Source organism: Chelonia mydas, chromosome 3 (assembly GCF_015237465.2).
Source record: "Chelonia mydas isolate rCheMyd1 chromosome 3, rCheMyd1.pri.v2, whole genome shotgun sequence".
Lineage (NCBI taxonomy): Eukaryota > Metazoa > Chordata > Testudines > Cheloniidae > Chelonia > Chelonia mydas.
Window position 1 is genome coordinate 136,209,961 of NC_057851.1, and position 26,243 is coordinate 136,236,203.

General features: G+C 41.4%; 2 protein-coding genes across 4 annotated transcripts in view; one reads left to right on the forward strand and one right to left on the reverse strand.

The window, feature by feature from the left end:
- Positions 1 to 10,116, forward strand: part of C3H1orf100 (chromosome 3 C1orf100 homolog) — a 33,379-nt gene extending 23,263 nt beyond the window's left edge. Inside the window, exons 3-5 of the mRNA XM_027820412.3 lie at positions 2,312 to 2,404; positions 3,106 to 3,287; positions 5,972 to 10,116. Coding sequence (XP_027676213.1) covers positions 2,312 to 2,404; positions 3,106 to 3,287; positions 5,972 to 6,108 — 412 coding nt within the window. The 3' untranslated portion in view covers positions 6,109 to 10,116. The remainder of the gene's footprint in view (positions 1 to 2,311; positions 2,405 to 3,105; positions 3,288 to 5,971) is intronic.
- A 757-nt stretch (positions 10,117 to 10,873) lies between these two features.
- The window catches only part of ADSS2 (adenylosuccinate synthase 2), a 42,242-nt gene continuing 26,872 nt past the window's right edge, over positions 10,874 to 26,243 (reverse strand). Inside the window, exons 9-13 of one of the 3 annotated variants that reach the window (XM_007057956.4) lie at positions 25,299 to 25,453; positions 24,482 to 24,606; positions 19,863 to 19,960; positions 12,644 to 12,793; positions 10,874 to 11,636 (exon numbers count right to left, since the gene is read on the reverse strand). In XM_007057956.4, the coding sequence (XP_007058018.1) occupies positions 11,584 to 11,636; positions 12,644 to 12,793; positions 19,863 to 19,960; positions 24,482 to 24,606; positions 25,299 to 25,453 (581 nt within the window). In that variant the 3' untranslated portion in view covers positions 10,874 to 11,583. The other 2 variants (XM_037895347.2, XM_043543370.1) reach the window with 2 other exon arrangements.

Sequence of the window (26,243 nt, forward strand, 5' to 3'; positions counted from 1 at the left end):
CACCCCAAGCACCAACTCCACAGCTCCCATTAGCCAGGAACTGCGACCAATGGGAGCTGCAGGGGCAGAGCCTGCAGCACACAGACCTGCCTGGCCACTCCTCCACCCAGGAGCCAGAGGGAGTGCCAGTCGCTTCTGGCAGCAGCCAGAGGTAAGCGCCACCTGGCTGGAGCCCAAACCCCCTCCTACACCCCTGCCCCATCCTTCAGCCCCCTCTCAGAGCCTGCACCCCCACCCACACCAACTCCCTGCCCCAGCCTGGTGAGGGAGAGCGAGCAATGGAGAGAGGGGGATGGAGTGAGCAGGGGTGTGGCTTCAGAGAAGGGGCAGGCAGGGGTGTGGCCTCATGGAAGGGTCAGAGAAGGGGGCAGGGCAAGGGTGTTTGGGTTTGTGCAATTAGACAGCTGGCAACCCTAACAATGGTACAAATATTCTGTTTAAAACTTCTTGTGGTTTAGGAAAGGATTTTTGTCAAAATAGCCTGCCCAACGCACATTTTACAAGTAAAAGCATTGAGTCTGTTTGCAGGTTACATACTGTATCTGCAGTTTTAAGCCATTAATATCCGTGCAACTTTCATATAAAACTTCACAGTTAACAAATTCTACTATATTCTTTCAACTATGTTCCTAAATAATCAGTACATGATCAAAACTGTCCTTGTTTCGAATTACTTCATCTTAGATTCATCTGCCAAGCAGACTATTCCCACCTCCTTTATGTCCAGTGTGGAATTAAACATACAAGGAATCACACCAGCTAACAGGGTGGGACCGAGGAATCCAGTCACTCTGTTAGGATCTGCATATAGAAAAATGTTACTTTACCTTGGGTAAAACTTGCCAAGCATTGATTTATGCAAAATGTAGTTCTTCTTTCCCCTTGCCTATTCTACTCCTCTCCCCCTCCCCACCCCTGGCCATTCTTACCACCCACTAAGGGTAACATTTTCAAAAGCATCTCTTGGGTTGACCTCACCCAGCTACATTAAGGTTAAAAACTACCTGTTTGTTGTCTCCACTAGCACTTTATAGTGAGATAATTAACAAAAGGTAGCTATCCTGCTGTGGGGGGAGGGGGGGGAACACTCTTTCTGGCAGAAGATATTCGCAGTGTTAGTGTAGTCATGTTGGTCCCAGGATATTAGTGAGACAAGGGAGGTGGGGTAATACCTTTTACTGGACCAACTTCTGTTGGTGAAAGACAAGCTTTTGAGCTTCACGGAGCTCTTTTATGAGTCTGAGAAAGGTACTCCGTGTCTCAGCTAAATACAAAGTGGAACAGATTAAGTGTGAAACACCTTTCAAGATACATGGGTCCTAAACATGCCTATCACAACACATGGTGTATTTCATCTAGGGCACTAGATGCCCCAGTTACAAGTATGTGGGTGAAACAAGACAACTGCTACACTCTCAAATGACATACATGCAGGGCTGCTGGAACAATTTGTATAGTGGGGGTGCTGAGAGCATGTAAACCTTGTATATGATGGAAATCACTTCAAGCCAGGGGGTGCTGCTGCTGCACCCCCAGCAGCCTTCATTTTAGCACCTATGCACACACTGAAAAGTGACAAGACAAAAACACCATCCCCTGTGGATGAACAAAGTGATCACTCTATATCTGACCCCTCGGATACTCCTCCTCAAAGGAAACCTACACAACACCTACAAAAGATGAGCCCAGGGGGCTCAAATTCAGAACTTTGCCAAACACTAAAAATCATGGACTACAAGGTACTGGATTTATGGCTTATTACCACAATCTGCAACCCTCCTTTGTCCTACAACTGCAGAAGTGTTAATTGCCCACATCATTTTGAATGGTCTTTTGCATCTTGAATTAACTCCTTACACTTAACAATCTGTTCAACCTTCTGTTTAGCTGTGACACTCCAAACTTGAAGAGCTCTGTGTAAGCTTGAAGGCTTTCTTTCACGAAAAAGATTACCCACCTTGTCTCAGAATAGTTAATAACTTAGGCACCTTTCAAAAATTTACCTTGTCCCCACTGCAGCTCAAGTCAAACCCTGTCCTGATTCAGCTTCCATGTTTCTAGCCACTCCCATATCATAAGTCCTGCAGTTACTCTACATACTAGCTTTTGTGCTACAAGATGGGATAAAGCAGTTTGCAAACTGATTCAGTTTATGCTTTCATTCCTCATGAAATGTAATGCATGGGGCAGAATGTCTGCTGGTAGCTTTCACTGTTGTAACTCTTGGGTCAAGAAATTCTGTGTCTCATATGTGTTATCTGCTCTTCCGCCTGCAACACCACTTATTTTGCATGTGTGTATTACTTACTAGTACTGTTGTTCGTCAAGGAAAGGACATTCAAGGGTTCTATCCTGGGCAACTAGGACGGGTACATAAAGTATGCCTGCCTGAAACAGCTCCAGGGTAAGAGAATAGCTTTATACAACTTTTCCTAAGAGAACCTTATTCTGAAATTCTTATCATTCAAGTTTACTATGGGGAGTGGTAGTCACTTCCCGTGGTGCCCGGCAGATATTCCTTTTCAACCTTGACATTTGAAGAGAACCCAGGAAGAGAGGAAATGGTCTACTGGTCAAAGCACAGGATTGGGAGTCTGGAAATTGGGTTTATATTTCCAGCTTGGCCATATCTATCTATTTTTGTGTGTGATATCTTAATTCATCAGTGTTTGAGAATCCCGAATGAAAGCTACTAGAAAGTGCAGGTGACTCTCCATTTTACCAGCACTTTTAATCCTTAGCTTCTCAACTGAGATTGTTAACCAGGGTACTAAACAAAGCAGAATTTTTTATTGAAGTATAACAATAGGTTTTTTACAACAGAATTAATGAATGCAGTTTACACTGGTTAACTGCAATATTCACAGACCCACTCCCTAATTTCAAAAGTGCAGTGAAGCCAATTGAACAATACTAAATTATGACAGCTTTACTGTATGTAGTCATGCTGTTAATACCTATTAGATTATAACTGCATTATATTGAGTGCTCCATTTCAGCAGGAGATTAGAAAGAACATTTGTTGGCTACCCTAGGGTTAGTCAGTGCTATTCACATACCATGTGTCAGCATGAGATTACAAAACTATTTATGCCTTTCATTTAGACCTTTCATAAAACTGCACCCAGCTCCAGTGCTGCATGAAGTTGAAACTCAGTACCAACATGACTTTGATAATTTAACTCTTAAGAGGTATGTCCTTTTTCAAAGAACAAAGAAGGCAACTAACGACTGGTACAAGCAAACCATGTACAAAGAAGAATTTGCACTGCCATTTTACAATATGGGTAAGTAGGCTTTACTAGTAATGTAAGTCTTGGCTTTTTCTAGGAAGATTGACCCTAGTCTACATATAGTCCTTATAAAATGTTTAACACATTCAAATGGATTAACTAATCCTTACAGCATCCCTGTGAGAGAGAGAAGTATTATCCCCATTTTATGATAGGGAAAAATTGACAGATGTCCTGTCTACACTAGGTAAAGAAGAGCCAAAGTGAACAGTTGCAGTATGTCCAGTTCCAAAGAGATAGGAAGAAGGCAACCAATGAATTGGAACACAGCAAATCACATGTATAATTAGATATCAATCTGTATACAGCAGCTGCTCAAATGCACTGCAATTAGGTGCAACAAGCAGTTCAATTTTAGGTTCCTAAGTTATTAGAAGTAACCACATTACGAAGACACTTGATTTGATCTAGTCCGTTTAAAGCACTGTGTAGTGCAACCTATGAACATGTTGGTTCATTTTGGGATATCTGACAGACGAGACCTCTCAAATAAGGAGAGTCCTGTACTGAAGCGAGCAAGTACAAAGCAGCTGGTCACACTTCCAGTCTGTGTGTAGTAGGTATAGTTTGTTAATACAAATAATAAAGATTAAATTTTATCATGGCACCGAGGAGCCCTAGTTATGGACCAGGACCCTGTTGTGCTAGGTGCTGTACAAACCCAGAACAAAAAGACAGTCCCTGGCCCAAAGAACTTATGATCTAAGTAACAGACAAGTGCTGGAAACTGAAAGAGCCATGGGGAATACAAGGGAACAATAAGGCAATACTGATCTGTGTGACAGGAATGGTTTCAGTCTAGCCTTGTCAAGTTTTTGATAGCTTCATAGGAAAGGAGAGTATTTAAGGTGGGTTTTGAGGGAGTTGGTTTTGTGGCTGTTTATAAGGCGCTTCTCCTAACTAGAGGGGCAGCATGGGAGAAAGATTTCCAGTTTAAGGTGCCTTTTTGTCCAACTTTATTATGCATTAAATGTGCTTAATTTGGTTTAGTTACTTATCCATGATTCTATGTGCCAAAGCCAGTATTAGGGGAAATTCACTGGATACTTAAGTTTTCATGCCAGAAAGACACTTACTATTCTTGTTTTTAGAAAGGAGCTATGAGATACAGACCAGCTCCCATGGGAAGGAAGATTTTTTTTCCACAAAGACAACCTCTAAGTGGTGCCTTTGATAAGCATTGGCCAACAACTTTGAATTTGCTGTGCCTTTGGTGAAGGCACAGGCTCTTAAGCCTCAATGGCTAGTTCTGATTTGGATAATTGCTTTCAGCTTGAATTCCAGCTGCAGAGTCTATGGAGATAGTATTCTTTTTGTCCTACATGATTCCTAACAAAATGAAACCATAAGAGCAGCCAGATACTGCAGTGCAGCATGAAGCAAGGAGCAGTGTCAATATGGCTGATAGAAACAGGCAGCTGGCAAGTTTAAGTGGCAGCAGTAATAGCTCAGAATGAGGTCAGACAACTTATTGATTTCTTCTAGCTTCCACATTGTGCAATACAAACATGATAGGAGGCACAGACTCTTGCCTAAAGGCTGCCTACTGCACTCAAGTGTTTGATTTGAGAAAATATGGCAGAAGTTGCTGACTTTCAAATCAAGGCACTTATTTTCTCCGTTTTAACTATGAAAAACTTAAGTCCCTTTATTAAAATTGACATGATTATAAAAACCTCTTCAGTTCCCCCAAATAATTTTTCTGGCTTCAGAAGAAAAAACAGACAGGACCTCTTGACACCTCTGCTAAAGGCCTGCACTCAAAAGCCCAATCTGTCTTCTACACCCAACTAGTTAGAATCATTCAACTTTTTCTGCAGATAATTGGTAAAACTTTTCTGATCAGTTTGTCAGGTCAGCCAATTGCCTTATCTACTCTGGTACCCTACCTCGATAAAGTGCCCACTTAATTGGCAGAAAGTGAACCCTTCCTTTTACCCTACAGTAACACCTTGCCTATGTGTTGGGCCGGTGGATGGCTTTTTTTAAACCACATCTTCAAGGTCTCCCTCTTGCTGCAGCTTGCTTATTGTGGACTACAGATTGTTTAGAAGGATTGCCCCCCTGGAGTAGGCTAGTTGAGGGGAGAACAACAGCATAAAGATGCAGAGAAGAGGTGTGTTTTTTTTTTTTTTTTAAAGGAAAGTTGTATGATCCTCCCTGTCCTTAAACATGTCTCTGCAAACATGCTGCTGTGAATAACGCTGAAGGCAGTTCCTGGAAATCCACTTTCCATCCTTGCTCTTGTGGTGTTCCTTACTTAGTATAGTTAGTCACAAGAATAGCTCATGCATCTAGGGCTACAAGCATAGAAAGCAGCTTGGCAACCAAGCTGCAATTCTGCTTTCACAACATTCAGCTCAGTAGAGAGAACAAATTCTAGTCTTGCAGAGTGACCAGTGGACACCTCTCCCCCAAGCACTATTCCCATAAAGAAGGGGAAGAAGAGCAAAAATGAATTAAAAAAAAAATAGAAATAAAGAGGCTAAACCCCACACCCCTCCACCAAAAAAACCCCAACAAAACCATGGAGAGCACAAGACAGGTTGTGGTGACATGCTACTCCAGGAAAAGAGGCTGGGATCATATAAGGAAACAGGAAAGCTTTAAAAATGCTGAGTATTCCTGAATTTAGATCATAGGGATTCAGAAAGGAAATGCTTTATTTTTAATTCCAGACTGTGATGAGGATAAATACACACCAAGAACTGATCCTGGACCGCTGACAATCTGGAGAACCACTGCTGATCCAAAAAAGTATAACCTGCCCTTGCTTGGGAGAGAGAAGTATTTCAGCTGGCCTTTAGGAAAATAAAAGCAACCCGTTGAAGTTGATTCTAGTTACATGAGACTTTCAGAAATCTGCTTCTGTTAAGCTATACTGTATCATTTTACAGTGTAGTTTGAGTTGGTGATGCTGCTTGGAAACCTTAATCAAGTTTTATCTGTGAATATGACTATATGGATTACTTTGTACAATAGAGTCAACAGTGGGGAATGGACATACTTAATTCCCAGTGCATGTTCTTGTTAGCTGTGCATCTTGGGAATATAGTAATCCTTATTTAGTTACATCAAGGGGAGAATAGTCTCTCCAGGGCAAGGACAATTTCAGAGACCACCCCTGGTATAAGTGGGGAGCTCCCCTAGCACCAAAGGCCTCTAGCAGCCCTTTCCTGCCCCACATGGCTGTGAGAAAAGCAACAGTGCTGGCTGGCAGTTTAAGAAACCTCAAAGGTTGTGAAATAAAGATAATCAGCCTTTTTTTTTTTTTTTTTTTTAAATTGTTCTTCCACCAATAAGGGAGCAGGGAGGCTTATTGCACTATATGATACTCTTGAAATCTAACATTACCCACCCATGCTACAAATTCAGCTGTCATAGGAATCAATGGAAAGCTTAAGCTAGGGCCTACTTACCCCATTCTCCTATGAAGCAGCTCAAGGGAGTGTGTCAAAACTGCAGGAAAATAGAAGTGAACATAGGAGATCTTTCTCTACAACATCCCCACAAGAGTGAGGGGCTTTAGCAACTGAGTTTGATGGAGAGAAGGACCCCAAAACCCCCACATTGCTTAGTCCAGCAGCAATTGGGGCTTTCTAGATGGATGGCTGCTCAATACAGCTCCACTGCAACCTTCTCTCTAGCAGAACTGGCCTGAATGCACAAAAGGAGCTAGGCACTTAAGTGCCAGTTTTGGAAACACAGAAATGCACAAGACTCCCACTGAAACTCTGTAGGTGCCTAAACTCACTTGGCTCTTAAGTTTGGGGGTTTTTGGGCAGTAAAACATCCCTAGGCACTTATCTTTCTGCCTCTGGGCATGTACACTGCTGAGTCCCTGTGGTGTCTGGACACCTATCTTCCACCTACAGCCCACCATAATTCATGAACCAGGGAAGATTGGTGGGAGAGAGAGAAGGCACCTTCCCTCAACCTTTAACCCAATGGTTAGGGCACCAACCTGGGATGGAGGAGTTCTTCCCCCCTCCCCCAGTTCAAGTCCCACCTCCTTCTGCAAGTAGGAATGTCACTGAACTGGGGCTTGCTAGCTCTCAGGTTACTGCTCTAACTGTTGGCTGTGGAATATTCTGATGTGGGCACTTCCTCAAGCAGGAGCGTTGAAGCTTTTGCACAATGGATAAATAGTCATTAGAGCAGGGGTGATCCTGGGTTTCCCACAGCCCAGGTGAGTACCCTAACCACAGGGATAAAAGTTATGATGGAAGTCCTCAAATCTCCCACCCCAGGCTTCTTGCTAAAATGGCATAAGACACCTAACTCCAAGGAGGGTTCCCATCTGTGAATTGCAGAAATAGGCTCCTTCCTGCAGCCTAGCCTTAGGTGCCTATCTGAGACTGGGAGGGTGGGGGCTTATCACAGCTCCCCACTCAGCATCTCCCATTGGCTGGGCAGCTCCCTCCATCTCATGCTAGCTTTTGTGAACCGCTCTAAGGTCTCTGCTGTTCAGCCTAAATCAGCCTTTGTATCACATTTTTCCAGGTGCCTAACTCCTTTTGTGTAGTCTGGGCATTGTTCCTTCAAAGTGCTTTACAAACAGTAAAATGGCACTTATTGCTCATATTGTGAAATCAGCTGCAATAACATTTACTGTCTTCAAAAGGGTTTTAAATCTCAAAATTCTTTCTCCTTCCGCAAAATGAAGTTAATTTAGACTAAAAACAAACCAAGTGTTTCAACTCCCACTATTAACTTTTACAGGATGATTTAATTCAATCTGCAGGGCTAAAGACTTCATTCCTCTGTATTGCAAAAGTTTACAGCAGTTTAAGGAGGCAAGACTTTTGGATTGCCAAGATAGATGAGGAAACAAGAGGCCCTTTTACTTCTGGGTGCCTCTGACTAGTTCTGTGGTGATTATCAAAAATCTCATAATTGAGGTTCTCTCTCTCTCTATTTTTCAGTCTTCTGTCATGCTGTGACTTCTCCCCCCACCCCCTACATACTCATTACAGATTACTCTATGTAATGTCTAAACAGTTAAGCAGGAAGTGCTTCATGAATAGCAGTAAGATAAGGACTATCCTTCAATCCTCCCATAATTCCCTTCCAAATTACTTTATCCTGGACACATAACCCATCCCTTTTTCCTTAGTAATATTCTTGTAATACAGCACCCATTATTAAAATTTCTTTGTTTCATTAATTTATTTTCTTCTGGGGAATATTCCCGCTAACTTTCTCAATCCAGAGACAAGTTGATCTTATTCTCCACCTATTGCACATTTAATTTTGTGATTAAGATTTGTCACCAACTTTGAATGTATTTGCCGTATTAGGTGAGTTTTTAGGTATTTACAAATACAAAGAATATATTCAGTCTTTCACAAAGTTTAACCACCTACATTTGACTGTGAAAGCTATTTTCTTGTTGTCCTAAGTTTCCTATATTCCCCCTTGCAGCTTGATTCAACTAATCCATTACAGCAAAGTCAGTATCTAAATTTGACCAGTTTATCATTTGGAAATAAACTATGCTTATTTCCACCCGACTGAGAGGGGAGTACTCAAACTTCACAATGCAGTGTGTGTATTTACCTAAAAAACAGAATAAAATCATGCTGTAAAGGCAACTTTTTTTTTTAAATTGGAAACTTTAAGACTCTTATTAGATCAAGTAAGTGTTACATACCACACTATCAAAATAAATAGGTCTCCTTCACTTGTTTACAGCTCCAAGATTATTCATGGAAATATTTCCAGGACATAATCCAATGACATTAAGCACAAACATTGCCTTCAATAGGTGTCAAAAGGTGAATTCTGAATCACATTTTCAGAATACATTAAACATCTCAACTGTGCCTTTGATTTATATAGTTTTTAGGGCTGTTGATTAACTACAGTTGACTCACGTGATTAACTCAAATTAATTGTGATTAAGCAGTTTTAATCGCACTGCTAAACAATAGAATACCAACTGAAATTTAATATTTTGGATGTTTTTCTACATTTTCAAATATATTGATATAAATTACAACACAGAATATAGTGTCCAGTGCTCACTTTTACAAATATTTTCACTGTAAAAATAGTATTTCAATTCACCTCATACAAATACTGTAGTGCAGCCTCTTTATCGTGAAAGCACAACTTACAAATGTAGATTACATAACTGCACTCAAACAAAACAATGTAAAAGTTCAGAACCTACAAGTCCACTCAGTCCTACTGCTTGTTCAGCCAGTTGCTAAGACAAACATGTTTGTTTACATTTGCAGGAGATAATGCTGCCCTCTTCTTATTTCCAATGTCACCTGAAAAAGTGAGAATAGGCACTCTCATGGCACTATTGTAGCCAACCGTGCAAGGAATTTACGTGCCAGATATGCTAAACATTCGCATGCCCCTTCATGCTTTGGCCACCATTCCAGGGGACATACTTCCATGTTGATGATGCTAGTTAAAAAAATAACGCATTATTTAAATTTGTGACTGAATTCCTTGGGGGAGAACTGTAGGTCTCTTGCTCTGTGTTTTACCCGCATTCTGCCATATATTTCATGTTATAGCAGTCATGGATGATGATCCAGCACATGTTGTTTGTTTTAAGAACTCTTTCACTGCAGATTTGACAAAACGCAAAGAAGGTACCAATGTGAGATTTCTAAAGGTAGCTACGGAACGTGACTCAAGATTTAAGACTCTGAAGTGCCTTCCGAAATCTGAGCGGGATGGGGTGTGAAACATGCTTTCAAAAGTCTTAAAAGACCAACACTCCGCTGCGGAAACTACAGAACCTGAACCACCAAAAAAGAAAATCAACCTTCTGCTGGTGACATCTGACTGAGATGATGAAAATGAACATGCATTGATCTGCACTGTTTTGGATTGTTATCGAGCAGAACCAGTTATCAGCATGGATGCATGTCCTCTGGAATGGTGGTTGACGCATGAAGGGACATATGAATCTTTAGCAAATCTGCCACAAATATCTTGCAATGCCAGCTACAATGCCATGAGAGTGCCTATTCTCACTTTCAGGTGACATTGTAAATAAGAAGCAGGCAGCATTATCTCCTGCAAATGTAAACAAACATGTTTGTCTTAGCAACTGGCTGAACAAGAAGTAGGACTGAGAGGACTTGTAGGCTCTAAAGTTTTGGAGTGTTTTATTTTTGAATGCAGGATTTTTGTACGTAATTCTACATTGTAAGTTCAACCTTAATGATAAAGAGATTGCACTACAGTACTTGTATTAAGTGAATTGAAATACATTTTTACAGTGCAAATATTTAGAATAAAGTGAGCACTGTACACTTTGGATTCTAGGTTGTAATTGAAATCAATATATTTGGAAATATGGAAAACATCCAAAATATTTATATAAATGATATTCTAGTGTTTATCATCATGATTAATCGTGATTAATCTTAATTGCTTGACAGCCCTAATGGTTTTCCTTTTATAAATTTCTATAGTGCCTTTGCCTAGTTGTGTGAAATCAAACAGTTCTAATCACTGACGTACAAGAAAAAATTTAAAGTGGCACCTAAAGATTAAAACTTTAAACATATGAATAAACATGCTTCCTTCTAATTAGCAAGTGGAGAAGTGCATAATTTTAAAACAATTTTAATTTAAAAAAATTAAATCAGAATAGTTCAATAACTGTAAATGAACTTTACACTATCAAATTTAGTTTTTTGCACATTTTCTGTAAATTTGTCTTAAGAGCCCCTTGCACACTCCCAACAACTTGAATCACAAAGTTTTTGAACAAAAACCATCTCTCACACAGTTTAGACAATGTTTATAGCATTATAAAATCATCAGAATCCCTCTTTAATCACTCACTACAACAGCAGCTATAAAGAATACAACATATTTAGGAGTACAAATAATGAGGATGTAAAACCATTTGTGCAAAACTGCATTATTTTTACTGTTTAAGATTTCAGGGAAGTAACACCGCCAGAAGCATGGATACAACAATCAAGACAAAGTCAGGAAAATTTTACCTTCCATTTTCAAACATCAAGGATTATGTTATGGAGTAAATACTAGATGATAAAGAAAAGTCTGGTGGCACCATGTATAACAGTAATGGCAAGTGTCCTGGAGTTATTGCCAGTTGGATAGAGAGCTGATATAGGTAGAGGTCAAAGTCTTTCAGGAGTAGCAATCAGTTTGGGAGACCAACTCTAACATTTCTTTCCATGCAAGATCTATCCTTCCAACATCTTTGCTTTGTAGGCTACTAATAATACATGTAAGACTAAGCAGTCTTTTATTGAGGGGAGTGCTTTCTTCCACGCATCTGAAATCTTTAAAATATCTGGATCATTGACTCTCTGGATTTACCTACTCCAATCCATTTAACTGCAAAAAAAAAAAAAGGAAAGGATAACAAAATAGTGTGCACTGTTTTACCACAGAGGAATTCAAACTCTAAGCATGACATTCTAGTAAAGGAGAGAAAAAAAAAAAAAAGTTCTATGGCCTATGTAGAAGAATGTGTTGTACTGATAGTTGCTATTAGAGAATGACACTTTGCATTTCTGTAGCACCACCACATTCACAGATCTTTAAGCACTCTGAAGTGCCTGATCTTGTGCCACCGACTTCAAATGGAGAATGGCCTAAAATAATAATTTCTCAAAACCCTTCTGAAATATGGAAATATCAGTTTTACAGATGGGGAAACTAAGCATATAGAAGTTAAGTGATTTGCTGAAAGGTAACATTCTGTAACAGAACCAGGAATACAACTCATCTCCCAACTTCTAGTCCTATCCTTTGATCATAAAACCATCTTTCCACACAGTAAATAATTCGGTACTAGTTTAGGACAATAGTCTGCCCTCCTTACTAAGGAGTAAGGCACTAAATCAGCGTAAGTCCCAAATGAAGTCAATAGGCTACTCACAGATGAACATTGATAACATAAGGGTGGCAGAACTGAATCCTTACTATTATAATAACAGTGACTAATCTAATATTGCATTCAGCTTTTGTTTTCAAAGTCCTACAAATAGGACTTTTCCTATTGCACAAGAGTTGGGTTTTTTTTAAAACATGCAAACAGAACAGTGTGCATGTCAGTACTCAAAATCAGTTGGCAAATTATGATAACCGAGCACTGCAAATTTAGACTACACACATATACTGAAATCATTTTAGAGGTTGATCGTCTTCTAGATTTTGCAGCTAAAATGAGGCTCAACAGCATTAAAATGTCAAAGTACAAAAGTCACTTTAAAGCTTATAATTCTAGCTCTCTGGGTGTTCATTAAGTCCTTTTTAGCATCAGAAGGTCAAGGGACTTAAATTTAAATTATTTCTATTTCAGATAGGTTTCTTGAAGCAGGAAAGTTTGCTTTACTTACCAGGAATACCAAGCTCCAGTTCTATAAAGCGAACATAGTTCTGTGCATTTACAGGCAGTTCATCAAATGTTCTTGCATTTGATATGTCCGTGTTCCATCCTGGGAATGTCTCATATTGAACCTCTACTTTATTTAAGACTTCCTGGTTTGCTGAGGAAACGAAGAATAAGTACTTATATAGTGAATGTTAAATTATCCAGAAGTTCTAGCTGTATGACTGGTTCTGTAAAAAATATGTAGAAGTCATTTTATCAAGCATCTTGTTTATTGATGGGGAACCTCAGAAAAGGAGCTTGCGTAATATTGCCTGAGCTTGAGAAATACTGCAACCACAATAGTGTGAAATTGTCCATAGTTTAAAGGAGGTGAAATAATGGGAATTCTCTTAATCAGGAGTGGATTTCATTGGCCTACATTATTTTAAACCATGGGTGTCTGTTCAAGAATACTGAAGAGCTTATTACATAGTAGAAAGTTCTGGTATGTTGAAATCGAACCCACTCTAACACAAATTCAGATTTAAGGTGACCGCCATCCCGTATATACCAGTATTTCACAACGGCACAGGTATTAAAAACAGACTTGTATATTGTTGCAAAATGTTGGGACTTATCTTCATTAGCGTGAGGGACTGCCAGAGGCACCCCCTGACTTCTAGTGAGACACATTGCAACTGAGATCAGCTGAGGCACTCGAGCTAGTAGCCCTCTGTATGAAATAGGAGAAGACTGTAGGTGAGACATTCTCAGTGAAGAGCCCTCATCTCAGAGACTCACTTCCCCTATGAAGTTCAAAGAATCCAAGTCTGTTAACATTTAGAACACACTGCAACACTCCTATTTTCCATATCTGAACCCAATGTCCCAGGTGAATAAAGGTGCAGTGAAGTTAATGCATGTTAGGGACTTCATTTCATATTCTTTTATCTTGGAATTTTATAGGAAAGTTCTGGATGTCAAAATAGATCAACGTAGGAGAATTACATCATGCCTTTTGGAAAAATACAGCACATTTTAAAGAACTGCTCATGTATTCCTAGATTTTCAGAAGAATTCAGTAAGGCCAATGCTGAGTGCTTTTGAAAACCCTTTAGTGTCAGTCCAGCCAGACCTTTACCAGACAGGCCAACTGCCTTTGTTCTGTCCAAAAACCAGCTAAGTTAACTAAATATACTATTTGTCAACTACATCAATAAGAATGTGCTAGGGGACAGCATTAAAAAACAACAACCTACACTAGCTAGATGCCCTCAATAGCTCAGAATTCCTAAATAGGTACATTTTATTTGTGTGTTACTGGCATTACTTTGTTCTCTAGAAGAGGAACAGAAAATTTCTTAGCAATAATTTCCCTTCTGCTAGCAATGTCTCCCACAATTCTTGATGTCTGGGCTGCTCTCCTCTCACTGCAGCTCATGGAGGCGGATCAGAGTTTTGGACCCGCATGTTCTGGCCATGCCCCCTTAGCTCCTGCTTGCCTCCAGATGAGTTATTCCCAAGCTGTAAAACTTTCATAACATTATTAACAAAATGTTCTAGAGATAACAAAAATAACTATGTACATTAGACCAAGGAAGATGGTCTTATGGTAACAATTCTGCTTAATATCTGACTCTTGACTCATGAGCCATCCATGGTGAATAGAATTGTGGGAGATGATGCGGCTAGCAGAAAGGAAATAATCAGTAAGACATTGTCTGTTCCGCATCCCAGCATCTCCCACAATTCCTGACGTTTAGGAAGTAGCGAGCAGTGAACAGATGTAGAGAGGGTTATAGAAAAAGGTCAGAAAAAGAAAAACTGTATCCCTACCCATCTCTAAATATTTTCTCAAAGGCCAAAATCATATCCGGGCAAGCACCTGCAGCACTTTCCTGCCAAAGGATGCCTCTGCAGAGGATAGGATGTGCAGTGCGTGATAAAGGTGCATTTGACCTGGTGGCTGCCTTACAGATTTCCATTGTGAATTCATTACCGCTTTCTGCCCACGAGGTCATCAGGGATCGCGTGGAGCGTGCTCCGATTCCTTCTAGAACTAGGATCTCTGATGCCTTGTATGTTTCCACAATGCATAGTCTAACCCACCAAGCAATAGAGGACTTGGAAGCTCCTAATCCTTTCAGCCAAAATTCCAAGGACACAAACAGAACACCTGATCTCCTTATGGAGTCCGTACCTTTGAGGTACATTTTCAGAACCCTTTGGGCACCTAAGGTGTGCCACATCTCAGTGAGATGCTGTGGCCTTGGACAGAATGAAGGTAGAATCACCTCTTGGGAAGAGCGGAAAGACCACCTCACCTTCAGGGAAAAATGATTTTTGAGTTCTGACCACCATGAAACACGCAGTAAGATTCCTGCATAGAGAGCGCTGATAGCGCCAACACTTGTCTGGCAGACGCGAAGGCTATCAGAAAGCAAGTTGTGATGGACAAATAAAATGCTGACATTGACGTCAAGGGAACCACGGGACCCTTTGTCAGGGCTCTCTGTACAAGTGGCCCACTTGGGAAAAGAGAGGTCTAATTGCTGGCTTGGATGACTGGATCGCCCTAAGCAATCTGGCTACCTGGGGGTTCTCTGCCAGAGAACTTGGGAATTATATGAATATCACACAATTAAGGGAAGACACCAGACATGCAGTGGTGCTAGGTTAGAGACCTTTGTCAAAGCCTTTTTGGAGAAAAGGCAAGAATTCTGGTTGTGTCTTGGATTTCTAGGGTTTGCTTCACATTCCTGGCATCAGCTGCAAAACTAGGTCCCAGGAGAGGAGTATGCTTTCAAGTCAGTACTCTTCTAGAAGAAAGAAGCGTTCTGATGGCTTTGGAGGACAGACAATGATACCACTGCTTCCCTTTCAATAACCAGGCTGTTAGATGCAGCTAATTTGGTTACAGATGAAGAAGAGGACCTTGTGAGAGGATGCCTTGTCTCTTTGGGAGCTGCAGTGGTGGTCCCAATTTCAGCTCTCCCAGGTCCGAAAACCAGGGTCTCCTTGACCAATGGGGTGTTACCAATATTACTGTCACCTGTTCTCATTTTATTTTCTAGACCACCTTCCCTAATAATGAGAAGGGTGGAAATGCACAGAGGAGGCCCTGTAGCCATTTGTGTGACTGGGTATCTGTCCTCAGGGAAGTTGGGGTCTATTTCCCTAGCAAAGTACTTTAGTCTCTTTGCATTCATGTGGTTTGTGAATAGGTTGGTCGAGAGCAGGCTGAACGACTGGACAATTTGAAGACTTCCTGATTCATGCACCATTTGGAGTGGTTCACCTTGCTCCTGTTGAGCCAGTCCACCTTCTGGTTCAGATCTCCCTTTATGTGAGCTGCCCTGAGGGAGAGGAAAGAATGTTCTGCCCTCTGTGTGATTTCCTTTGCTTCAGCATGTTGCACTGCCCTTCTTGTTACCACCTTGGTCATACAGATGTGACAGTGATGGTGGTGTCTGACCTAATCAGGACTGGTTCCCTTCTAGGCTGAACTGGAACATTTGTAGCACCAGCTTGACAGCTCTTAGTTCTAGAAGGTTTATGTTATAGGTCTCTTCCTCCAGGTTCCAGATGTCTTGAGCTGTTTGGGACCCCAGGTGTGCTCCCCAGTCCTCCAGCCTGGCACTGGTTGTGAGGATCAGGGGAATCTGGAAGGCGTATGAGCACCCTTGCAGGTACTGCCCTAGGTTGACTACCATTTTAAGGAGTTGATCACCTGTGCCAGAACCCTTACTTGATCTTTCAAGCATTCTGGGAAGTAGTACCATACATTTAAGATGAAGCCTGGAAGGCTTCAGATGTGTGATTGTGCCCAAGAAGGCTCAGTGCAATGGCTAGCCTCTTGCAGTTCTAAAACAATGTGAGGAAGTCTTGAATTTTCTGGAACCTCTCTAGAGATGGATGTATCCTTGCCATCAAAGTGTCTGTGTCCATTTCCAAGTGAGTTATCTGGGTGGACAGATTCAAGGAACTTTTCTTGACATTGATAATAAAGCCATGAGCCTGCAGATTCAAGGTCAGAGACATAGCTCTGTGTGCAGCTGCTGGGGATGGAGCTCTGGTTAAGACGTCATATAGGAAGGGATACATGTGGATTCCCTGTGACCTGAGTTTGCTATGATTATCTCCAACATCTTTGTAAAGACCTAGGGGGGCGAGGACAAGCCTAATCAGAGATATTGATAATACCTCCTGCCATAAGCAAAACTTACAAACCTGCAATGGCATTGTCTGATAGGGATGTGGAGGTATGCATCCACCAGATTCACTGAAGTCAGAATGGCCCCCTGGCCTGACATTGTAGAGGTTAGGGTCTCCATCTGGAACTTTGTTTTCTTTATCCACTTGTTGAGCTTTTTGATATCTATAACAGATTCCCCCGTACACTTCTGAACAATAAAGAAGATGGAGTAGAACCCTAAGAATCTTTCTTCTCAGGAAACACTCTCTATTACTCCCATATCCAGGAGGTGAGAAATCTCATTCTGGATTAGACTGCACTTTACAGGATCATTCAAGATTGGGGACTCGATGAAAAATGGATTGGGTGGAGCCCATAACTTGGAATATTTCTGACTCACTATATATCTTCCTGACCCACTGGTCCATCCATGGTCAAAGTAACCCATTCCTCCAGGGCTTTCTTCCCAAGCCACAGTTCCAAGCCTTTCCTCTGGAGAACCTGCTGTCATTTCCACAAGGATGAAGGCTGAAAGGAATGCCTTTGCCTGATGGCCAGCCTGTACTTTCTCTCAAAAGCATGGTTTGGCATTCGAGAGGACTGTTTAGATCTTGCGGTTTTGTCTGCCACTACCTTATCTAGCTTCTCTCAGAAGGCTTCCCATGAATTTGGCAGAGCACAGAACCTGCTTCAAGTGGCTATCCATCTTCCAGGGATGGTACCATAGGAGGCACCTGGTCACTGAGATGGAGGCCAGGGCTTTGTCCAAGAATGTCATAGCTTCCTGACGCTGTTGCCAGGGAAGCTTTCTTTAAAACAAAGCCAAAGTCAGGGTGATTTTGATACTTGAGGGCTCTGAGATCTTCCAGTCAGGAGAAAGATGCTCTCACAAAACAAGCAGCAGCTAAGAATGCCCTGAGGGAGGCTGAGACAGCCTCAAAAATCTTTGCAAGAAAAATGGAGGCAACTCTCTGTGGGGTCTTTAGAATTCCACTTCTGAGGGGATAACTATACATTTAACCAGGGATACGATGTAGCATCAACCTTTGGTATCTCCATAATCGGGACTTTTGGTTCCTGAATCTTATAGAATATAAGATCATTTCTGTTAATGTGCTTGCCTTTGTCTGGCTTATCTCATTCATTCTCCTATACTCCTCCTTTGAAGAAGTAATTGGGAATCACAGCCTCGGGAGGTTTTGAGGGGAGAAATTTGCTCAGGGGCTTACTCTTGGAATTGGCCTTTAATTTCTCAGGGGGAAAAGCTTTGCTGAGTCTTTCCCTGGTCTTGATTGGAGACAGAGTCCAACAATTCACCATTCTCTGTGGAGGAGGGGAAGGAAAAGGTGTCAGAGGAGTCATACCTTTTAGATCTTCTACACCTTTCCTTACCCTTTTCCCACTTTGATTTATTAGCTTTTTTTAGCTTGCTTTGAGAGCTTACAAGCTCTGTCACAGCTTTGGTGAGGCCTTTTGCAGCTAGCCGTGCTGAGAGCCTGAAATCCTCTCCTGAGAGCTCTTTCTGAGTCCTCGCCTGCTGGGTCTGATTCCGTCATGGAAGGGGAAGGGGAACCCTTTCCAAAGCCCTCCTGGCCAAACTGGGAAGGATAGAGAGAGTGCTTCTGAGCTCTGCTTCTTTTCCCAGGGTGCTCTAGACCAATTTTAGAATGGCGTAGGGGGAGTGAGACACTGCAAGTCTGCCTTTTGTTCCCCAGGGGGCCCCTGGGGCTACCCAGAGTTGACTGAGGTCCTCCTCATCCTTAGAGTTCTTCCCTGCTCTGCCCATAGACTCCTGGTCCATTTTTCCCACATTGGAGCTGCAGATGCTCAGGTGGGTAGAGGAGGAGTACAATTCAACATCTGCTGAGCTTGCAGTCTCACAGATGGAGCACCATTTGGATTTCATTTGTTGCTTTTTAGACTGCTCTACTATACCTGGAAGGTGCAGAGGAGCCAGTATGGAGCACTGCAGCTGATGTTCCAGGTGTTCCAACATCTGGCTAAAAATGGCCTGGGGGAGTAGGGGCAGGGAGGAAGACCACTACTCACTACTGCCCCAAATTTTGACAAAAAAGCACCCCCTTTAGGCAGATGTGAAAGCAGCAGCTGTAAAAACCACCATCCATATGCTGCCACAGAGAAACAGAAACTAGAAGCAAGCAGGAGTTGAGAGGGGGTGGCCTGACCATGAGGCTCTAAAACTCTGATCCGCCTCCATGAACTGCAGAGAGGAGTGCATCCCAGATGTCAAGAATTGTGGACTGCAGAAAAAAAAAAAAAATTCAAAACTATACTGGAATAAGCTGATCAATAACTATCCAAAGGAGATATTTAATAATCATGAGATAAAGTCATCAAGTAGAGTTTCTAAGCCTTTTCTTTAAAACATTTTGTATCACATATCTAAGTCATCACGTATGTGGTTGTGATTTCCTTATACATGATTCATGCAATTACATTCGATCATCTCACCTGCTACTAATTAATCTTTACCAATACTACATTAAAACATTAAAACCCCCCAAGCAGCTTCAAAACATTCTTCAGGTAATAACTTCTGAGCTTTAGTACTAGAACTATACACACACTAAAAAGTGAAAAATCCGAGCTCTCTCATTCCAGGGATAGACGCAGCCATCAATATCTGGAGATATTAAACCTTAAAAATGCAATATTACTATGCATGCAAAAATACTATTTTGAATAATTTATAGTATCTAAATGTATTAGTTCCCTCTGAGACTTGTACAGTTAGATTCATGTAATAAATCAGGATGAATTAAAGGTAGCAAAATAATAAATAGTATCAAGAGTAAAAAAAATTAGGCATTTTAAAATTATTTTTTCTGCAAAATATTTGGCAGCTATAAGAGCTACAGGATGCAGTGTGAATGCCTTTTAGGCACTTGTTGAGATGACATGTATGGCTTTGGCACTTGTGCAATCACAAGCTCATGGGGCACAGGAGTTTTATCTACATGTACACCCTTTTCAAAGTACTCTGAACACTTTCTGTTTTATAATTACTGTGTTGAGAGGTCATACTCACCAGGAAAATGAGGTATGATTTCACCATTTAGTATGTAAGCAACTCCAACTTTGATTTCTGGAAATACATCCAAGATATCCAATTTTGTTACAGCCAATCTATTTTTTTTTTTTTAAAGAAAAACAAAAACAAGCCCTTCCTCTGTTAATGGCATTTTATAGACTGAGTTATTGGGCTAAAACTTAACTACATTTCTTTCCACTTGTCACATGCAAAATTAAGCTCCGAAGCAACTATGAATCAAATCAGGAATAATTTTTAGTATGTTTAATAACCGGAAGTTGGAATTAAAATTTCTATTGTTTTTCATTGTTTTAAAACAAAGTTCAAGTCAATAAAGAAAGATACAAGCAAGAGCTGTTGGACTGATACAAAATCTATTGAAATAAATGGGAGCCTCTGGACCAGATCCTGAATTATGCCTTATTTCACACAAATATGAAAAGATCATAATTCAAGGGACAGATTTCCCCCTCTCTTAAACAAAATGAATGGTCTACAGCTTTAGTGGAACAATTACAGTGGACGTGAAGCTGGATATGAGTCAACAGTGTGCCCTTGTTGCCAAGAAAGCTCACGGCATATTGGACTGCATTAGTGGGAGCATTGCCAGCAGATCGAGGGAAGTGATTATTCCTCTCTATTCAGCACTGGTGAGGCCATATCTGAAGTACTGTGTCCAATTTTGGGCCCTCCACTATAGAAAGGATATGGACAAATTACAGCAAGTGCAGCGGAGGGCATATGGGGCTGGGGCACATGACTTATGAGGAGAGGCTGAGGGAACTGGGCTAATTTAGTCTGCAGAAGAGTGAGGGGGGATTTGATAGCAGCCTTCAACTACCTGAAGGGGGGTTCCAAAGAGGATGGAGCTAGGCTGTTCTGAGTGGTGGCAGATAACAGAACAAGGAGCCATGGTCTCAATTTGCAGTGGGCAAGGTCTAGGCTGGATATTAGGAAACACTATGTCACTAGGAGGGTGGTGAAGCACTGGAATGAGTTACCTAGGGAGGTGGTGGAATCTCCATCCTTAGAGGTTTTTAAGGCCTGGCTTGACAAAGCCCTGGCTGGGATGATTTAGTTGGTGATGGTCCTGCTTTGAGCAGGGGGTTGGAATAGATGACCTCCTGAGGTCTCTTCCAACCCTAATCTTCTATGATTGTAATTACGTAGGTTGCTCTGTTTACTTTTTGACTTTTAATAGTCACATTAACATCTCTCACAGAAAGCAATAGGACAATTACATAGATTGAATGAGATGAAAATAAATGCTGTGAGCTAAGGAGCCAAGAAGTGTAGAACAATATATTTTATGATCACTTCCATTTTTTTTTATTTTAAATGTGTGACTGACAAATTGTGAGTTAATCTAGTGTGCTAATTAAAAAGTCCACAAAAAAAAAAAACTTAGCTATACATCAAATGACTTCACTAAGTAACAAATATGTGGCGATAGCATTAACTGATTTTGGATAAATTTAGTTCAAACGAGAGAAAACAATCCTGAGGTCTAATGCAGTGGTTCCCAAACTTGTTCCGCCGGTTGTGCATGGAAAGCCCCTGCCGGGCCGGTTTGTTTACCTGCCGTGTCCGCAGGTTCGGCCAATTGAGGCTCCCACTGGCCGCGGTTCGCTGCTCCAGGCCAATGGGAGCTGCTGGAAACAACGGCCAGTACGTCCCTCGGCCCTCGCTGCTTCCAGCAGCTCCCATTGGCCTGGAGCAGCAAACCCCAGCCACTGGGAGCCGCGATCGGCCAAACCTGTGGATACAGCAGGTAAAACAAACCGGCCCGGCCCAGCAGGGGCTTTCCCTGATTAAGTGGGAGAACAAGTTTGGGAACCACTGGTCTAATGAATGGCTTCTAATGTATTTGTTCAGCAAGCTGTTATATAACAGAGCTGAAATTAAACATTAAAAGCACTATTCAAACATGTAACTAGATCGGGGGTGAAAGTAAGGGGGTACCGGAAAAAGGTAGCCGCCAGTACTGGCCTGTACTGCTGACTTTAAAGCACTGCCTCGGCAGCGCTTTAAGAACTCTGCTTAAAGCATTGCTGCGGCAGCGCTTTAACATTGCTGTCCCTTTTGCACCCCCTGATCGGTGGCCATGCCGGGTCCCTACCAGCAGGGCTGCCAATGGGGTGGCACAAAAGGGGCAGTGACGACCCGGCAGGGGCACTGCTGTGGGGGGCGCAAAAGGGGCAGCAACATTGCTGCCCCTTTTGCCCCCCAGCCGCCGCCGAGGGGTGCGGAAAGAAGTAGCTGCCCCAGGGCCGCGATTTAAAAGGGCCCTAGGGCTCCGGCTGCTGCTGCTACCGCAGCAGTGCCAGCCGGAGCCCTGGGCCCTTTTAAATCACTGCTGGAGCCCCAGGCGGCGCGGGCCAGGGAGCGCAGATGGATTGGCTGGGGGATGCTGACCCCCATCCCCGCGCCTTCAGCCCGAGGTCCCGCCCGCCCCTCCCAGGTTGGCCAGAGCAGCCCTGTACCAGTAAGAGCCGCATTTTACTTTCACCCCTGAACTAGATGCACAGATAACCAAATCTGGGCAACTTTTTAAATGTTATTTGTCCAAAAGTAGGCAAGGACAAGGAAAATGAATGGGAAAATTTAAATAAAGATTTACATCTACACTGGTCCATCTTTTATGCTAGACAGTTTCATCTAAGCTTTATTTCAATGCTCCTTGATTTTTTTTAGTTAAAAATTTCTCAGAGGTAATTTGCAGTTTTAAATTGAAAATTTTGTATTCATTTAAATCTACTCCTTGGCATCTAGTACCATTGGCTATTATATACTAAGGCTCCCCAGCTCTGGAATCATGAAGTGCCGGCAGATGCAGTTTTGTTTTGTTTTTAAAAGAGAGAGGAGTGGGAGAGAAGTGCTAAGTAATGTGAACTAAATGCAAGCAGTTCTTGGAATTGCATGAATAGCGAGTCACTGTGTACTTTTATTAGGGAGACAGGTAGGGAAAACTTTAAAAAGTTATGTGAATCACTGAAATATAGACAGATAACACAAATTCCAGGGGGGGGGGGGGGGGGGCGAGGAAGGTATTTTAACCTCCATGCAGTTTTTCTGTACATGTATTTTTCAGAGCCATTTCTGCTGCTAGTTGTGTGTTAAAAAATTCTATGTCATGGGGAAGCAACTCCGAAGAGTGGGGACAGGGAGAAAATTAAAGATGTGTTCAGAATATCAGGGAATCCCATCTGAGACTGACAAGATATGGTTAAGTATATTTTTTAAAAAACAACTTGCAAATTTGTGATATTTCCAGTGTCTTCTGACATTAGCACTAACTATACACTATACTGACAAGTAAGACTAATATTAAAGTGTTAGCCTATTTCTCATGGCATACAAAAGCTGGAAACAAGTTTAGAAAACGTACATGTTGGAGTGTAGACTGAGGTTATTTTATACCTTTACACAACTGTCATAAATATAAAGGGAAGGGTAAACCCCTTTAAAATCCCTCCTGGCCAGAGGAAAAATCCTCTTACCTGTAAAGGGTTAAGAAGCTAAAGTAACCTCGCTGGCAGCTGACCAAAATGACCAATGAGGAGATAAAGATACTTTCAAAACCTGGGAGGAGGGAGAAAAACAAAGGGTCTGTGTCTGTCTGTATGCTGCTTTGGCCGGGGACTGAACAGGAATGGAGTCTTAGAACTTTTAGTAAGTAATCTAGCTAGGTATGTGTTAGATTATGATTTCTTTAAATGGCTGAGAAAAGAGCTGTGCTGAATAGAATGACTATTCATGTCTGTGTATCTTTTTTGTAACTTAAGGTTTTGCCTAGAGGGATTCTCTATGTTTTGAATCTAATTACCCTGTAAGGTATCTACTATCCTGATTTTACAGAGGTGATTCCTTTACTTCTATTAAAAGTCTTCTTGTAAGAAAACTGAATGCTTTTTCATTGTTCTAAGATCCAAGGGTTTGGGTCTGTGGTCACCTATGCAAATTGGTGAGGATTTTTACCAAACCTTCCCCAGGAAGTGGGGTGCAAGGGTTGGGAGGATTTTGGGGGGAGAGACGTGTCCAAACCACGTTTCCCAGTAAACCCAGATAAAGTTTGGTGGTGGCAGTGGAAATCCAAGAGTAAAATAATTTTGTACCTTGGGGAAGTTTTAACCTAAGCTGGTAAAAGTAAGCTTAGGAGGTTTTCATGCAGGTCCCCACATCTGTACCCTAGAGTTCAGAGTGGGGAAGGAACCTTGACAACAATATTTTAGTGCAAATATTCAAAGTATTTTAGTACAATCAAATATACCTTAAAACGCTACATTGGACCCAAAAATGGGAAGTGTCATATACAAGTTCTGCTCTTTAAAAAACTTAAGTATGGAAAATGGAGGTATCATATATATTGTTCACAATTCACTATCACTTTGCACACACACACAAAAAAAAAGATGGAATCAATTGCCAAACTAACTCGCAAGGTAGGTAACTTTTTAGGCTGATTAAACTTTTATAGTGTTCATTTGAATAGAACCATTTTCTACCAATGCTGGTGAAAGTTTCAGAAGAGTTACTTACTAGGAACTATACAATTTTCTATAATCCATGTTATGCTACATATGAAAGCCAACTTGTCAGCACCACAGAATACTCACGCAGTAAATCCATTAATCATGTGGGCGTATCTGAGTAACACAAGATCCAGCCAGCCACATCTTCTTTTTCTACCAGTGGTCACGCCAACCTCCTTACCTCGTGTCTGCAGCAATTCTCCAATTTCCTGATGGAAGATTTTTATGTCTATTAGCACAGTTAACAGAATATTGTAATAACCTTAAAGTCCCCCATGATGCACAAAACTATCCACCAAGACAAAAATACAAACAAGTACCTTTACTATTGCTAGTGTTTTGTTTTTTTTAAATATAAGAATGCTAATTAAGCAAGTCATTTTCTCAACACTGCATTTTCATTCAGCTACCTACTTCTTCACAACAATGTTGTGAAGCTTAAAGAAGTCTGAGATACCTGGCAACCAGTGCTGCAAATTCAGCTAAGGATCAAAAAGGCAAGCTGCTTTTGGTGCAGAATCTTTACTCCTGGTGGCTTGCCTTTTTACAACTTGACCTTCATTACAATTTTGCTGCTGGTGCATGTGACAGAATAAAATTAATCTTCCTCTCTGTCAGCTTTAACAGTTCTGCAGAACTAAAAAATACGCAACAACTTTATAAAATAAGCACAGATGGATCACTGCACACAGGCAGCAGATTTGTTAACTGAGAAAGTTACTTTTCTGAGCATAGTTGTATTTTAAGGCAAAAAATGCCACTAAGTCTCACGCAGAATCTGATGCTGAGGATAGTTTTGTACAGGCCACAATATGCCCTTAGCTTTAAGCAGTATTACTGGCTAAACCTATGAAACACATCCAGTATTTTCCCACTTGTTGATCATATGAGTAATGCTTACGTTATCTTGTTCTGTAGGAAAGGCACCAATTCCAACTCTGGTTGTATATGCTTTTACAACTCCATATACTTCCCCAACATTCTGAGGTGGCATACCCAAACCTGTGCAAACGCCTCCAACTGTACAATTCGAAGAGGTCACAAAAGGATACGTCCCTAATTAAAAACAAAAAAAACCACAACAAAAAAATAGAAGAGAACTGAAAAGTGCTATCACACTTTCTGAGAAAGAAACACACACTGGACCTTAAATTATTTTTTTCAAGTTAACCAACCAGGTAATTTCATACCTATTGGGAAGAGCTCATTGGTGGATTTCGTAAAGCTATGAAGAACACCAAAATGAATACAGTTTTTGCAGTTAGGTTCTCTTTTTCATATTTAATAAATTCCTAATTTTCTTCTGTGCAATGTGCATTCCTGCCCCTCTAAAACCAACAGGAGATTTACCACTGACATCAATTGGCACAGGATCAAGCTCAGATAGTGAAGCAACTTTGAAGGGACATGCAAGCCAAAAATTGGCTTGCGTCACCAGAAAGTATTGTCTGTGTCTCTACTACATAGTACATTCACTCACAGCAAAAATATGAAGATTTTGAAAGGAGACTGAAGGCATGTCTACACTGCACACCACTGGCATCAACATACGTGTAACTACAAACTGCAGTGTCCACACTTGTGTGTAGCTACATATGGCCATGAAAGGCTCTGTTGGGGAGTAGACAGTTGGGAAAGGCTTTGGAAGTTCCCCACTGCGGGAACCTTTCCTCACCACAGGGAGCTGCTGGAGCCTTTCCACACTGTCTGAGTCTTTCCCTGCAGTGGAGGGCAGAAAGACACTACATTGCTATGGAGTGGCACTGCTTGGGTGCATAGAGAGCTGTGTAGGATACATACCCTAAGGGTTCAGGGATGTCTTCAATCTTCTCGCCTAAGCAATGCC